The 17,604-nt window shown below is 39.6% G+C and overlaps 1 protein-coding gene across 6 annotated transcripts in view; it reads left to right on the forward strand.

Annotated features, from left to right (window-relative positions):
• Nucleotides 1-17,604, forward strand: part of CDKAL1 (CDK5 regulatory subunit associated protein 1 like 1) — a 697,372-nt gene that overhangs the window by 1,635 nt on the left and 678,133 nt on the right. For 5 of the 6 annotated variants that reach the window (XM_032141403.2, XM_058432566.1, XM_058432568.1 and 2 more), the window contains exons 3-4: nucleotides 9,976-10,153; nucleotides 12,231-12,343. In XM_032141403.2, the coding sequence (XP_031997294.1) occupies nucleotides 9,981-10,153; nucleotides 12,231-12,343 (286 nt within the window). In that variant the 5' untranslated portion in view covers nucleotides 9,976-9,980. Of the gene's footprint in view, nucleotides 1-6,015; nucleotides 6,169-9,975; nucleotides 10,154-12,230; nucleotides 12,344-17,604 lie in introns of those variants that run through there. The other variant, XM_058432567.1, reaches the window with a different exon arrangement.

Here is a 17,604-nt window from a genome sequence, read left to right on the forward strand (position 1 = left end):
ATGTTTACAATTTTTTTTGGTAGAGATAGGGTCTGTGTTGCCTAGGCTCTAGCCTTGTACTCCTGGCCCGAAGTGATCTTCTCACCTTGACTTCCCAGTGTTGGGATTATAGGCATGAGCCACTGCACCTGGCCCATTTCTAGATCTTCTTCATTTAATCTGTTTTTCCTGTTGTTGCTTGTGCTTTTGGTTTCTTAGCTAAGACAGAAGGGCCTACTCTAACATCATAAAGATTTGTGCTTATGTTTTTTTCTAAGAGTTTCATAATGTTAACTCCTAAATTTAGTTCTGTGATCCATTTTCTGTTAAGTTTTGTATATGATGTGAAATAGGGCTCCAACTTTATTTTTTACATGTTGCTATCCAGTTGTCCCAGCATCATTTGTTGAAAAAAAAAACAAACCTATTCTTTCCCTGTTGAATTGTCTTGGCATCCTTGTTGAAAATCAGTTGACTAGGTTATGTATATTCGACATGCATTCTAGGTGGTTTTTATGAAAGAATAATTCTGGGACAGTGATTATCAAACTTTAATTCAGATCAAAATCACCTAGAGGGCCTGTTAAATATTGCTAGGTTTTACTCAAAATATCTGATTCAGTATGTCTGGAGTGGGGTTCAAGAATTTTCTTTTCTGGCTAGGCATGGTGGCTCATGCCTGTAATCCCATACTTTGGGAGGCCAAGATGGGAGGAGTTTGAGACCAGCCTGGACAACAAAGCAAGACCTTGTTTTTACAAAAAAATTGAAAAAGAAAGAAAAAATGTTCACTTCTAACAAGTTCCCCATGATGCTACTCCAGCTGATGTGGAAACTACACTTTGAAAACCACTGGGCATTGCTTTGCAACTGTGGTTGTACACATGAGAATGACTGGAAAGTTTTAAAAAGATATTGATGCCCACGCTCCATTCTCAGAGATTCATTCAGCTATCTTGGGGCTTAGTTAGGAATTTTCTTTTTTTTTTTGTTTTTTTTTTTGTTTGTTTTGAGACAGAGTCTCACTCTGTTGCCCTGGCTGGAGTGCAGTGGTGTGATCTTGGCTCACTGCAAGCTTAGTTGGGAATTTTCAAAAGCTCTTCAGGTGAATAGAATGAGTGTTCAAGATTGAGAACCATTACTGTAGAACAGTGGTTCTTAATTAGGGATCTAGATTGGAATTACCTGGACAGTTTCTATGTTCACATACTTCAGTTCTATTCTTGGAGATTCTAATTCAGAATGGAACTTGGAGATTTGCTATGATGAAAAGCCTCCTGCTGGGCACAGTGGCTCACACCTGCAATCCCAGCACTTTGGGAGGCCGAGGTGGGTGGATCACCTGAGGTCGGGAGTTCAAGACCAGCCTAACATGGTGAAACCCTGTCTCTACTAAAAATACAAAATTAGCTGGGCGTGGTGGCAGGTGCCTGTAATCCCAGCTACTTGGGAGGCTGAGGCAGGAGAATTGCTTGAACCCAGGAGGCACAGGTTGCAGTGAGCCGAGATCGTGCCGTAGCACTCCAGCCTGGGCAACAAGAGCGAAACTCTGTCTCATAATTAAAAAACAAACAAAAAAAGCCTCCCTAATAACTCACCTATGTAAGTAACCACTGCTCTAGGATATTCTTCCTATCATTTTCAGTATTTTCCTTTTCACTGACTCTGTTTTTATTCCCTTTATCAAATTTGATTTCCTCTACCTTTGAGAAAAATTTTTAATGATCCTTTTGCTCCATTTAGCTATTACATTGCTTTTCTTTTATTCTCAAACTTTCATTTCCATATGATTTAATTAAAAATTTCTGAAGGCTAAACAATTCCCTCTATCAGTTTGTTCAAAGTAAAACCTTTAGCTTATTAATAGTGATGAGTGAGATTATTTAGGTACTTAAGATATATAGCCAGGTTTATGCTGCATAATGCTGATATGCGGCGTTATATTTATCTTTTTTGAGTGAATATCTCCAAATGAAATTGCTGGCTCGAAGGATATACATATGTTTGGTATATATTGTCAGGCTGCCCTCCAGAAGGGGTGTACCAGTTTTTCTATGCTTTCAGCTAACAGAGTTTTTGTCAGCTTTTTATCAGTGAGGCAGCTGAAAAATAACTTATTGTTTTAATACTTGTTGTTAGTGTGGTTGAGCATTCTTTCCTCTTTTTTCTTTTTCTTTTTTGGCTATTCGTATTTCTTAAGTGAACTGCCTGTTTTTCCTTTGCCGATTGTTTTCTGGAATGTGATTACTTATTAGTATCACATTAGATTCTTGCATTGTTTGTACTTTGCCAGTGAGGCAAAGCCATAGTGGGAAGAGCATGGTATTGAGAGGAGGCCTAGGTTCTAATTTCTAGCTCTAGCAATGTACAAATCCTTTTGCTTCAGTGGACTCCAGTTCTGTGAGATAAGAAGCTTAGCAACTTCTACTTCTCTAACTCTCATGGTATGGGATGTCTATTGCAGTGGATTCCTTTCATTAGTCTTTTTCCTTTCTATTTCTCTTCAGCGGATCCATACACAGTTGTATATGGGATGGCAAAATTGTGTAATTTAAAAATATGGCTTTTAATTAATGTTATTTAATTATTCATGATCTTTCAGTAGTTCTTCAGCATTCCAAAGGCACTACCTGGTCCTAGCCTCTCTCATTTAATTATTTCATAGAATAGTGGTGATTAAATCCTAGGGGTTGGGCATTTACTTCAGCTTCCCACCCAGTGTAGAATTTCCTGCTATGTCATAGAAAGACTAGCTAAATTCAACTTAAGCATTGCATTCATTCATTTAGTCAGTAACTATTGTGTGCCTGCTATGTGTTAGGCATTGTTAGAGGTGTTGTAGAGACAGTACTGAAAAAGAGATGATGCCTTTGTGCTTAAGAAGCTTACATTGTAATGAGGAAGATACAGTCATACATGTGGTGTCAGGTAGGTAAGCACAATGAAGAAACATGAAACAAAAGCAGGGTCAGAAGCAGTGAAAGTGTAGGCATGCTTGGGCAGCGCAGTTATTTTAGATAAGGTAGTAGGAAAGGCCTCTCTGAGGAGGTGTTGTTTGAGTGAAGAAGTGGGTGGGAAGACATACTTATCTGGGGGCTGATATTCTGGCAGAGGAATAGCAATTATGAATGCTCTTGAGTCAGAAACTAATTTGGCATACTCAGAATATCTATATCCATATATTGCCCGACTGCATAGTCTACAGTAAAAGTATTTATTGAGAACCTGCAATGTGCTAGACATAGTTCTAGGCACCTGAGATAAAACAGTGAATACCTCACACAAAAACCTTTACCCTCACGAAGTATGTATTCTAGTAAGATAAACAGTTAAAAAATCATTAAAACGTTAGAAGCAGATGATTAAGTGCTGCAGTTTTAAAAAAGGCAGGAAAGGGGTATAGGAAGAGGGTATGTGATGAGGTGGGGGTGTTGATTGGAAAGTCCTCTCTTGTTACACTTGAGCAAAGTCCTTAAGGGCTTGAGTGAGTGAGCCATTCAGTTGTCTTGAGTAAGAGCATTCCAGGCAAGAATAAGACTGTAAAATGAATGCATATCTAGTGGGTATGAAATAACAAAGCCTGCATGACGAGGGGAGCGTGGTAGGAAGTGGGGCCAGAAATGCAGCAGGAGGCTGATTATGTCATTGCAGATCTTTGTAGTGATTTTGGATTTTTACTCTGATATGGAATACCACTGGAAGGGTTTGATTGAGAAGCTTGAGATGAACTTAGGTTTTAAAGGGATCCCTGACTTCTGTGCTGAAAATGTTCTTGTAGAATTAAGGATAGAAGCAAGGATGCTAGGGATTGCAGTAATCCAGACAAGAGCTGATGTTGGTTTGGACCAAGAGTGTAACAGTGGGTATTGTCACAAATAGATTCTGAATATATTTTGAAGGTACAGCCAACAGGATATTGTTGATTGGTTGGATTTAGGGTGACAGAAAGAGGGGAGTGCAGGATTTTTGGCCTGAGCAGTAGAAGATTGGGATTGCCTTTTTTTTTTTTTCTGAGACAGAGTCTCGCTCTGTTGCCCAGGTTGGAGTACAGTGGTGAGATCTTGGCTCCCTGCAACCTCCGCCTCCTGGGCTCAAGCAATTCTCCTGCCTCAGCCTCCCAAGTAGCTGGGATTACAGGCGCCCGCCACTATGCCTGGCTAATTTTTTGTATTTTTAGTAGAGACGGAGTTTCACCATGTTGGACAGGCTGGTCTTGAACTCCTGACCTTGTGATTCACCCACCTCGGCCTCCCAAAGTGCTGGGATTACAAACATGAGCCACTGTGCCCAGCTGGGATTGCCATTAAATGAAATGGGAGAAGTTGTAAGAGGATCTGGTAAGGTAGGGAGAAGATCAGGAATTCTGTTTTGACTTTGACTTTTTTTTTTTTCAGATGGAGCTTCGCTCTTTGTTGCCCAGGCTGGAGTGCAGTGGTGCGGTCTCAGCTCACTGCAGCCTCCGCCTCCTGGGTTCAAGTGGTTCTCCTGTCTCAGTCTCCCGAGTAGGTGGGATTGCAGGTGCCCACCACCATGCCTGGCTAATTTTTGTATTTTTAGTAGAGACGAGGTGTCACCATGTTGGCCAGGCTGGCCATGAACTCCTGACCTCAGGTGATCCATCCACCTCAGCCTCCCAAAGTGTTGGGATTACAGGCATGAGCCACCGTGCCCAGCCATGTTTTAACTTTTTAAGTTTGAAGTAATTATTAGACATTCAAGCAGTGGTGTGGAATAGGCAGTTGAACGTCTGAGTCTGAAGCTCGGGGGAAGAATGGATCTGGTTATATAAGCATATATGTAGTTGATATTTCAAGGCCATGGGACTGGATGAGGTCACCTAGGGAATGCCAGAAACTAAAGAAGAGTTCCTGTAACAGAGCCATGGGGACATTCTAATGGTGAGAAGTTGGAGAGATGAGCAGAGGAGACTGGAGCTAGGAGAGTGTGGCATCCTGGAAACTAGTGCAGTTTCTTATTGCAGTTCTTCAGTCTTTAATAATGCACACTGTAAATCAGTAAGGAATCAGAATTTTCTACATTTATATGACCACAGAACCATTTTTTTTTTCCCCCAGATAGGTAGTAAATAATTAGAACCAATTTGGGGAAGACTAACCTGGTTCATTTCACCCTACCTGGATGGCTGAGTTGGCCAGGTTCTTTTTTGCAAGAACAGAATACCCAACTCAAACTGATTTAAGCCACAGGCTCGCATGACTGGGCACAGCAGGGCTGCTTTTGGCTTCAGGCATTTGTTGGAGTCAGATGCTCAAATAATGTCAGTATGGTTCTTTATCTTTCTAGCTTTTATTAGGCTTCATTCCTTAAGTAGGTTCCTCCCTGTGGCAGACAAGATGGCTCTGGTAGCCCCAAGTTGACATCCTCCCAACTTAGCCACTTCAGTGACAAGAGAAGCTATCTTCTGTTAACACTAGCATAGAATCCTCACAGTGATTCTTATTGGCTAGGCTTCTTATGACCCACCCTGAACTGGTCATTGTGGCCAGGAGGATGAGTTACCCTGGCAAGCTTGGGTCATGTGCCCCATTCCAGTGTCTAGGGAAAGAGAAGTCTGTGATTGACAGTCTTTTTTTTTTTGAGACAGAGTTTCACTCTTGTTGCCCAGGCTGGAGTGCAATGGCGTGATCTCGGCTAACCACAACCTCTGCCTCCCGGGTTCAAGCAATTCTCCTTTCTCAGCCTCCTGAGTAGCTGGGATTACAGGCATGCGCCACCACGCCTGGCTAATTTTGTATTTTTAGTAGAGACAGGTTTTCTCTATGTTGGTCAGGCTGGTCGTGAACTCCCAATCTCAGGTGATCCGCCTGCCTTGGCCTCCCAAAGTGTTGGGATTACAGGCGTTAGCCACTGTGCCCGGCGATTGACAGTCTTACCATGACCACGTGATATGTATGTTAAATGTAATCCAGCCAGTCCTTGATGGATTGATGTTTGGTTTATTTCTAATCTTTTGTTCTTCCTGACAATATAAAGCTAGCTGAGATTTGAACACAGATTCTTCAGATACCCAGTGCATAATTTGTCATAGTTGCAATGAATACATTACAGAGGAAAGGAGCCTGGCTGGCCGCCACTCTGTTAATTGAATGATGTGAATGGAAGGATGGGAATCCAGCAAATGAGGAGAAGAAAAATTCATCAGAAAGCTTTGAGGACAACTGAAAGAATGTAAGATCCTTAACACTGCAACTCAGATGAGGAACAGTGGTCATTCAGTATACACATACTAAGTAGGTAGTAGAGTACCACACAGTGTATGGGCTTGGACTCATCCGTCATGGCATCCTTGTTTAGCTTCTTTGGGCAAGTTAATTTCTCTGTGTTTCAGTTTGCTCATCTTTAAAGCGAGGATAGTAATACTATCTACCTAGTAAGAGTTGTTGTGAATGGTTGATGAGATGACCCTATAAAGGACTTGCCTTGTGTCTGGATATAGTATTAGTAGTAGTACTATCAGTAAGTATATAAGAGTGTATTCCCCCCTCCCCATTTTTTTCTTAATTATTTTATTCTAACATAATTAGAGCTTTACCTGCAGTTGTAAAACTTATGCAGAGATCCTTGTACACTTTACCCAGGTCTCCCATTGGTAACATCTTGCAAAACTACAATACAATACAGTATCACAACCAGGATATTGACACTGATACAGTCAGGATACAAAACATTTCCATCATCACAAGGATTCCTCATGTTGCTCTTTTATAGTCGTACCCATTCTCCTCTCACCCTATTCTTTCTTTAATCCCTGGCAACTACTATTCTGTTCTCCATTTCTATAATTTTCTCATTTCAAGCATGTTATATAAAAGTGATCATACAGAATGTAAGCTTTTGGGATTGACTTTCTTCATTCAGCATAATTCTCTGGAGAGTCATCCAGGTTGATGCATATATCATTAGTACATTTCTTTTTATTGCTCAATAGTGTTCCATGGTATGGATGTGCCGCACTTTGTTTAACCATTCACCTTTTGAATGGCATCCAGGTAGTTTCCAGATTTGGGCTATTACAAAGACAGCTGCTGTAAACATTCATGTACAGGTTTTTGTCTGAATACAAGTGTTTATTTCTCTTGGATAATTGCCCAGGAGTACAATTGCTGGGTTGCATCGTAGTCACATGATTTGTTTAAGAAAATACCAAACTGTTTACTGGAGTGGCTATACCATTTTTCATTCCCTCCAGGACTGTATGAATGATGCAGCTTCTTTGCATCCTTGCCAGTGTTTGGTGGTTTCACTGTTGTCTGTTTTATCCATTCTGAAAGGTGTATACTGATATCTCATTGTGGTTTTAGTTTCCGTTTCTGTGGTGGTTAATATTGAATCTCTTTTCATGTGCTTATTTGCCCTTTGTATATTCTCTTGAAATGTCTTTTGTCTATTTTCTTTTTACGGTTGTGTTTTGACACTAGTCCTTTGTCAGATATGTGGTTTGCAGATATTTTCTTCCACTCTGTAGTTTGACTTTTCAGCCTCTTAAAAGGGTTTTTCTTAAAGCAAAAGTTTTAAATTTTAATGACATTCAATTTATTAATTTTTCTTTTTATGGATTGTGCTTTTGGTGTCACATCTGGTAACTTTTTACCTATCCCTAAGTCCAGAAGATTTTCTCCTGTGATTTTTTTCTAAAAGTTTTATAATATTATGTTTTACATTTTTTTTTTTTTTTGAGACAGAGTCTTGCTCTGTCACCCAGGCTGGAGTGCAGTGGTGTGGTCTCGGCTTACTGCAACCTCTGCCTTGTGGGTTCAAGCAATTCTCCTGCCACAGCCTCCCAGGTAGATGGGATTATGGGCGTGCACCAACACACTCAGCTAAATTTTTGTATTTTTAGTGGAGATGCGGTTTCACCATGTTGGCCAGGCTGTTGTTGAACTCCTGATCTCAAGTGATCCACCCGCCTCGGCCTCCTAGAGTGCTGGGATTATAGGTGTGAGCCACTGTGCCCAGCCTATGTTTTACATTTAAGTCTATGATCCATTTTGAATTAATTTTTGTATAAGGTGCAAGACTTAGGTCAAGGTTCATTTTTTGCCTATAACTGTCCACTTGCTCCAGCACGAATTGTTTAAAAAGCAATCTTTCCTCCATTTAATTGCTTTTGTGAAATATTTGTGTAGGTCTGTTTCTGGGTTTTCTGTTATGTTCCATTGATCTATATTTCTATCCCTCTACCAATACCACAGTCTCAATTATAGCTATCTAATAAGTCTTAAAATTGGGTAGACCAGTTCTTCTTACTTTACTCTTCTCAAAATTGTTTTAAATATATTAGTTTCTGTACATTTCCATATAAAATTTAGGACAGTCTTATCTATACCTACAAAAAAATCTTGCTGGGATTTTGATAGGGATTATTTTAAACTTGTGTATCAATTTAGTCTCCACTGACACTGCAGAACTTCATTACTGGTCGGTTGGTTGGTTTGAATGTCCAGGATCCCTCCAGGGCCTTCTCTGATTCTACACTAGTGGAGTGTGTTGGGGTGCTTGATTGTAGGTAGAAGTCAAAGCTCTCCCTACTTGGGCTTTGTAGCATGCTTGGGGGTGGGATTACAGTTTTGTGTATGTGCGTGTGTGTGTGTGTGTGTGTGTGTGTGTGTGTGTTTGTGTTTGGCTAGAGTAGAATGATTGTTATCTAAAACTTTTCTGTCTTCCTAGGCTGCCGTTTGTGTAGTTCTTTAACGAGAAAGCAGGCTTTTATTGGGGGGTTTTATTGTTGGCATCTCTTGCCATTTCTGATTACTGGGATCTTTAGTTCCATGTCTGAGCTGTAGGAGGCAGAAGAAGACCCAAGGAACTCATCATCATATTCCTTGGGTCCTGAGGTTCATAGCCAGTCTGCCTTATGCTTGTTTTATATATAATGTCCAGAGTTTTATTTGTATTTAGCTGGCGGGGCAGGGAAAAATGTGCTTATCTTCTTGCAAGCTGTGTCCACATTTTCTTCTTCTAATTATAAAAATTTTGAATATTTAGAAAAGTCATATAGGATAATGAACATGAACCTACCTATTTTCTAGTTTTAAGAGTTGTAAATGCTTTTCAGTATGTCTTAATCTATTTTTTCTTTTTTTGAGATGGAGTTTCGCTCTGTTGCCCAGGCTGGAATGCAATGGTACACTCTCGACTCACTGCAACCTCTGCCTGCCAGGTTCCAGCGATTCTCCTTCCTCAGCCTCCCGAGTAGCTGAAACTGTCGGTGTACACCACCACGCCTGGCTAGTTTTGTACTTTTAAAAGAGATTGGGTTTCACCATGTTGGCCAGGCTGGTCTCAAACTCATGACCTCAAGTGATGCCCCCACCTCAGCCTCCCAAAGTGCTGGGGTTACAGGCATAAGCCACCCAAAGTGCTGGGATTACAGGCATAAGCCACCATGGCCAGCCAGTCTATTTTTTCTGAGGTCCTTTTAAAGTAAATTATAGACATAATGACATTTCACTTTTAAATATTCAATATGCATCTCTAAAAAATAAAAATTTTGAATATAAGGACAATATGTCGAATGATTTATAATAACATCTTCATATTATCTAATATCCAGCTCATATTCTGATTTCCCTAGTTATTCCCAAAATTTCTTATAGCTTGACAGACAAAGAAGGAAACAATCAAGAAGATGAATTGCATTTAGTTGTTAGGCTTTTACGCTTCCCGTAATCTGAAACAGTTCCTCTCCTACTTTTTCCTAGTTGACATTGATTTGTTGAAGAAATAGTTCCTGTTGAACCTTGGAATGTCCCATTGTCATTAGGGTTTTGTCTGATTGTTTCCTTGTGTTTCTTTTTTCAATATACCCAAGATAGTACTTCATCCTTGTGTTTCTTTATCTCTTGTATTTTCTATAAATTTGAAGTTAGATCCAAAGGCTTGATTAGATTCAAATTTGGTGAGAATATTTCATAAATGATGATATGCTAAGCAGATTTTCATAAGTTTATTTTATTTATAACTTTTATGTGGTAGAGAATATGCCTTCTGCATCCTGTGATACACTACTGGATGACATCGAAGATATCGTGTCTCAGGAAGATTCAAAACCACAAGATAGGCATTTTGTAAGAAAGGATGTTGTCCCGAAGGTACGAAGGCGAAATACCCAAAAATATTTGCAAGAGGAAGAAAACAGTCCACCAAGTGACAGGTAAGCTTTTGTCCTTGAAATTATATTCATTTTCTTTTTTTTTTTTTGTGAGACAGAGTCTTGCTCTGTCGCCCAGGCTGGAGTACAGTAGTGTGATCTCGGTTCACTGCAACCTCCTCCTCCTGGGTTCAAGCGATTCTCTTGCCTCTGCCTCCCTAGTAGCTGGGATTACAGGCACACACCACCATGCCTGGGTATTTTTTGTATTTTTAGTAGAGACGGGGTTTCACCATGTTGGCCAGGCTGGTCTTGAACTCCTGACCTCAGGTGATGTGCCCACCTTGGCCTCCCAAAGTGCTGGGATTACTGGCCTGAGCCACTGAGCACGGCCAAAATTATATTCATTTTCATTCCAGGGAGAAGCTGACACTACTGGTCTGTGTGATATATATAATGTCTCTTCATTAGAATCTTTGAACTTTTGATAGGAAATACAAGTTGAGTATCACTTATCTGAAATGCTCGAGACCAGAAGTGTTTCAGACATCACATTTTTTTGTTGGATTTTGGAATATTTGCATTACATACTTTCCAGTTGAGTATTCCTAATCCAAACATCCGAAATGCTCCAGTGAGCATCCTTTGAGTATCATTTTGGCACTCAAAAAGTTTCAGATTTTAGAGCACTGTGGATTTTGAATTTTTGAATTAAAGAAACTCAACCTGTATGTAGATTTTTTTTATTTCAATGATTTTAAATTTGGCAAGGTAATTGGTTAAAAAGAAATGAGATGTCAAATTGGATGTTCCTAGAAGATAGCCTCGGGCAATAGGAATCTCTTGGATATTACTGTAGTTGATATGTAAGTCTGTGTTACTTCCAAATAAAATTTTTACTGGAGTTTGTGATTCTTATGAGACAGTAGTATTTTGGACATTTGGATTTTCTTAGCTGATTTTCAGATACCTATGGATCAGGTAAAGGCAGTAGGCACAAATAAATTATTGCCCTATTTACACTATTACAGTAGATCTCTAGTCTGTGAAATTTTGATACAACCTAACCAGAAAGGATAATGTAATTATATGGTTTTAATAAGCCTATACTTGTTTATCTAGTCAGCTGCTGAACTTTATAATCTACTTATTTTGTTGGGAAAGTAAGCTTTTAAATTCTTTGAATTTAAAATTTACTTATATTTTAATGACTGAAGTTTATAAAATTTGTCCTAAATGTGTCCTTAAGGTAATTTCTATTTACTTATACATTATTAGAGCAATCCAAGTTGAAAGCCCTTTTTTCCCCCTAAAAATACTACCTTATTTTTAGAACTCTGATTTTATAGAGTGCTTTTAATAATGCTTTAGGATGACAGTTTTTAACTTTGATTAAGTTATTTATATCTGTAAGTTTTAAGGAAGCTAAAGATAGCAACTAGTATATAGGAGTCTGTAAACAGACATACTTTTCTTTATTTGCCATTGCTGCTAGAACCACTTTCTTTCCTATTGTTATTTTTGTGTACCTTTCTAGGAGTTGAACTTAGCGTTAGTAAGTTAGTAGTATGAATTTAAAATACAATTCAGAGAAAAAGGAGATTTTTTTATGTAGAGTCTTAACTTCTTAGAATTCTGTGGTTGTTTTATCTTGATTTTAGCCTTTTGATGTAACAACAGATTTTGAGTTAAGTTGGTGCATTTAATGAATAGCTTTTGAATGGATTGTAGTGAGTTTGTTTTTTGTGTAATATATCTTAAAATCATCTAGTGGTTTTTATTTTAAAAATTACTCAGTGAGGCTGGGTGTAGTGGTGACTCACGCCTGTAATTCCAGCACTTTGGGAGACAAGGTGGGAGGATCACTTGAGCCCAGGAGTTCAAGATCAGCCTGGGCAGCATAGTGGGACACTGTCTCTACAAAAAATAAAAAAAATTAACAGGTGTGTTGGTGCATGACTGTAGTCCCAGCTACTTGGGAGGCTGAGATGGGAGGATCCCTTAGGCCTGGGAAGTTGAGGTTGCAGTGAGCTGTGGTCACATAACTGCACTGCAGCCTGGGCAACAGAGCGAGACCCTGAATCAAAAAAAAAAATCACTCAATGAAACTTACTTATTTTTTTTATTGATTCCTTAACAGCACTATTCCAGGCATACAGAAGATTTGGATACGAACATGGGGTTGTTCTCATAATAATTCAGATGGAGAATATATGGCTGGACAGCTAGCTGCTTACGGCTATAAAATTACAGGTAACGAGAGCTATAATATATTTTATTGATTACATTTTTCAGAATTAAGTTTTTTAGAGATAAATATTTTAGCTTAGCAGTTAAAGGGTATTTTAGCATGACAGTGATTTTAAGGTGAAACACTGATAGGTATTACACATTTTGTAGATAACCATGGATGTCATATTTAAAAAAACTTTTTATGCCGGGCGCGGTGGCTCACGCCTGTAATCCCAGCACTTTGGGAGGCTGAGACGGGCGGATCACGAGATCAGGAGATCGAGACCATCCTGGCTAACATGGTGAAACCCCGTCTCTACTAAAAATACAAAAAAATTAGCCGGGCGTGTTGGCGGGCGCCTGTAGTCCCAGCTACTCGGGAGGCTGAGGCAGGAGAATGGCGTGAACCCGGGAGGCGAAGCTTGCTGTGAGCCGAGATCGCGCCACTGCACTCTAGCCTGGGGGACAGAGCAAGACTCCGTCTCAAAAAAAAAAATAAAAAAACTTTTTATTTTGAAATAAGTTTAGACTTTCAGAAAAGTAGTAAAATTAGAGAGTTCACATATGCCCATCACCAAGCTTCCCTTGATATTAACATCTTATGTAGTTGTAATATCATTAATAAACCAGGAAATTAACATTAGCGCATTTCTGTTATCTAAACTGTAGATCGTATTTGAATTTTACCAGTTTTCCCATTAACTTCCTTTTTCTATCCCAAGATCTAATCTTGGGTCCCACCTTGTATTTAGTTTCACGTCCCCTTAGTTTCCTCCAATCTGTGACAGTTTCTTAATTTTTTCTTGTCTTCTGTGACCTTGACACTTCTGAAAAAAACATTTCCTTGATATTTCTGATGAAAATGATTATTATGTAGAATGTCCTTCAACTTGAATTGGTCTTTTTCTCATGATTAGAATGAGGTTTTGGGTTTTTGGCAAGGAGAGCATAGAAGCGATACTATATTTTTCTCAGTGCGTCATATTGGGGTCATGATGTCAGTATGTCTTATACTGGTACACTAACCCGTGTCTGCTAGGTTTCTTTCCAATACAGTAACTGTTTTTCTCATTACAACTAATAAATACCCTATTTCTCCTCAACCTTTGGCCTGTTAATTTTAGTATCTACTTGTGGATCTTGTCTGCAACAGTTATTACTGTGGTGTTTACTTAATGGTGATTTTCTGCTATCTTGCTTTCTTTACATTTATATTTATTTATTTATTTATTTATTTATTTATTTATTTACTTACTTACTTACTTACTTACTTACTTACTTTGAGATGGGGTCTCTTTGTCCCCCAATCTGGAGTGCAGTGGCACGATCTCAGCTCACTGCATCCTCTGCCTCCTGGGTTCAAGCGATTCTTCTGCCTCAGCCTCCCACGTAGCTGGGATTACAGGCATATGCCACCATGCCTGGCTAACTTTTGTATTTTTAGTAGAGATGGGGTTTCACCATGTTGGCCAGGCTGGTCTCGAACTCCTGAGCTCAAGTGATCCACTCGCCTTGACCTCCCAAAGTGCTGGGATTACAGGCGTGAGCCACTGCACCCGGCCTGAGAGGTTGTGTCTTATCTTAAATCACATATGCAGTGAAGTCTCTGTCACTTCCAAACACTGCTCCTGACCATTGTTCTGTACCTCACAGTTGCCTTTGCATGTGTAATTGGCAAGTCCTAGCTACAAGACAGCATGTAAAGAAAGATTAAGGAGGGTTGGAAACCTAGTTGTTGTATCACCCTTTTTCCTTCAATAACTAAAATATCTTTTTTTTTTTTTTTTTTTGAGATGGAGTCTTGCCCTGTCGTCCAGGCTGGGGTGCAGTGGTGCAATCTCAGCTCACTGCAAGCTCTGCCTCCTGGGTTCACGCCATTCTCCTGCCTCAGCCTCCTGAGTAGCTGGGACTACAGGCACCCGCCACCATGCCCGGCTAATTTTTTTGTATATTTTTAGTAGAGACGGGGTTTCACCCTGTTAGCCAGGATGGTCTCGATCTCCTGACCTCGTGATCCACCCGCCTCAGCCTCCCAAAGTGCTGGGATTACAGGTGTGAGCCACCGTGCCTGGCCTAAAATACCTTATGTTATTAATTTTGTATTTTTTATAATGTATTCTTTAGATGGCAAAATGAGTCTTAATATTTCTGTCCTTTAAGTTAAAAATGCTCAAAATATGCTTTCAGAATTACTTCTCTATATTCATTAGTAATTTTTAGTATAATTTAGCCTGAGTTTGCCTTACCATATTCTGATGGTGTAGTTTGAGTATTAAGAAAATAGAATTTATTTATTGATTTATATTTATTTATTTTTGAGACAGGTCTCACTATGTTTGCCCAGGCTGGCCGCAAGCTCCTGGGCTCAAGTGGTCCTTCTACTTCAGCCTCCCAAGTAGCTGGGACTACGGTCGTGTGCCTGGCTAACAAAATACCCTAAGAAAAAAAAAAAAAAGGCTGGGTGTGGTGGCTCATGCCTGCTGTAATCCCAGCACTTTGGAGGCCGAGGTGAGAGGGTGGGAGGGTCACTTGAGCCCAGGAGTTTGAGACCAGCGTTGGCAACATAGTGAGACCCTGGCCCTGCAAAAATATTTAAAAAGTAGCCAGGCATGTTGGTCTTCGCCTGTAGTCCCAGTTACTTGAGAGGATGAGGTGGCAGGATGGCTTGAGCCTGAGAGGTAGAGGCTGCAGTGAGCTGTGATTGTGCACTGCACTTCAGCCTGGGCAACAGAGTGAGATCCTATCTCAAAAAAAAAAAAAAAAAAAAGTCCATTAAGATAATTTCCTAAAACATAAGGAAAATCAGATATTAACCTTTTCTATGTCATATTAAATATCTAATACATTTTAATTAAATTTTAATCGATTAGCAGTTTGTGTTTGGTCTTGTAACAGTACTCGTCTGTATAAAATAACAGTTCTGGTATGTTTATACAAGAATATTAGGTTTTGTTATACACACCTAATTTTGTTTCTTATTTGGGAATAGTTAAAAAGAGAAAATAAGGAAGTAATTACTTGAATGGGAAATTTTTTTTTTTTGCTAATGTAGCATAGTCTGTTACTTATTGTATATATATTTGTATTAATTTTATAAACTATTGATTGTTCCTACTTTAGAAATTCATAGTTGTTAATTCCAGCCTGGCTTGCATGCAGCAGACTGTGGGAATACTTTCTTCACTAGTCTGGGTGCTATAGGCCCAGGAAATACAAACAGAATTAGCTTTGATCAGACATTTAAGAAGGAAATCTCTACAGATTTTATATTTAAAGATTTGATATGAATGACTTCTGGATTACCTATGCCAGTAGTCACTTTCATTACTATGGAATAATGAGAATTTATAAAGTTTATTATGGCTTACTAATTGATAATGTTTTTGTTAATCAAATGGAAACCTAAAATATTAAATGTAATATAAAATAGGTATAAAATATACCTTATGTATAATGTATACGGAGATTATTGAAAACAGTATGCAGATAAATTATATCAAAATTAGTTCTCAGTAGTCATAGATATTTTTACCATTTGGGGAAGAAAGATTATGTGGGTATGTATTTGAAATTGCTGCTTTTAAATATGCAAATTCAGGATATAATTATTCTGTATTAAAATTTCATAAGGCCAGGTGTGGTGGCTCACGCCCATAATCCCAGCATTTAGGAGGCCGAGGCAGGCAGATCACCTGAGATCAGGAGTTTGAGACCAGCCTGGCCAACATGGCAAAACCCCGTCTCTACTAAAAATACAAAAATTAGCCAGGTGTGGTGGCACACGCCTATAACTGCAGCTACTCGGGAGGCTGAGGCAGGAGAATTGCTTGAACCCAGGAGGCGGAGGTTGCCGTGAGCTGAGATTGCCCCACTGCATTCCAGCCTGGGTGACAGAGCGAGACTCTGTCTCAAAAAACAAACAAAAACAACAACTTCGTAAAGCGAACTGTCAGAGCAGTTTGCTGTTGTTCATTGCCTCTTTTCAAACCCTTTGTTATTTTGAAGAAAAAGGTGGCTCATAACTTTTTTGTGACATAGTCTCACTCCGCCATCCAGGCTGGAGTGCAGTAGCACCATCTTGGCTTACTGCAACCTCTGCTTTCTAGGTTCAAATGGTAGTCCGGCCTCAGCCTCCCGAGTAGCTGGGATTACAGGCGTGCAGTACCGTGCCTGACTGATTCTTGTATTTTTTTTTTTTTTTAGTAGTGGTGGGGTTTTGCCATGTTGGCCAGACTGGTCTCTAACTCCTGGCCTCAAGTGGTCTGCCCACCTTGGCTTCCCAAAGTGCTGGGATTACAGGCATGAGCCACCGTGCTCGGCCAGCTTTTTAATGATTCTCCTGCCTCAGCCTCCCGAGTAGCTGGGATTACAGGTGTGCGGTACCATGCCTGACTAATTTTTGTATTTTTAGTAGCGATGGGGTTTTGCCATGTTGGCCAGACTGGTCTAACTCCTGGCCTCAAGTGGACTGCCTGCCTTGGCCTCCCAAAGTGCTGGGATTGCAGGCATGAGCCACCGTGTTTGGCTAGCTTTTAAATAAACTATTACAAAATCGTGCCTGCTTGTCTTTCATTCATAGAATAAAACCTACTGAGGAGAAATGATGTTAGCCCCTAAAACTCAGAACAATTACTTGTATCGTGGATACATGGATATATGATGTAATTAGATTGGTATCTTGGGAAGCAATTAAACTTTCCCTGTGAGCACCATGGCTTTTTAAAGAAATGTGTTCTCCAAGTAGGCAATTTTTATAGATTAAACTTTTTTTCCAGTAATCCTTTGATTATTGTTTTTGGAGTATTTCTTTGGGAGATGTTGGTAAATTATTTTCAGTGTCCTCATTGGTGGCAAATCTTCATATCTTGAGAATACATTTAGTGTTAGAAAATGGCCACAGGCCATTTGAGGCCAAATCTGGTGAGTAACATTTCTGCTATGATGTTGAACAATGCTGTTCTAGTTGAACATAAATTTTGTTTGTCTTAAGTGATTCTGAAATCAGTTCTAAAAGAGTTCTGAAAGAGTAGCTGTGATTCTTACACTTTTTTGGTCTCTTCAGAACCTCACAATTCTTAAACTTGACACACTTGATCTCAGCCAAAAGGCCGAGAAGTGATAATTCTTACACAATTTTGTTAAGGAATTCGTAACCACTCCCTAGCCCAATGGTGGAATAAAGGTTTAGGCTTTCAAGGTGACTGCTTTGGGAACACCCCTCGTTTAGATACAGCTGTGTTAGATACAGCTGTGTTATGTTTAGTTTGCAGCCATGCCTGGTG

The sequence above is a fragment of the Hylobates moloch genome, unplaced genomic scaffold, assembly GCF_009828535.3.
Source record: "Hylobates moloch isolate HMO894 unplaced genomic scaffold, HMol_V3 SCAFFOLD_20, whole genome shotgun sequence".
In the NCBI taxonomy this organism is placed as follows: Eukaryota; Metazoa; Chordata; class Mammalia; order Primates; family Hylobatidae; genus Hylobates; species Hylobates moloch.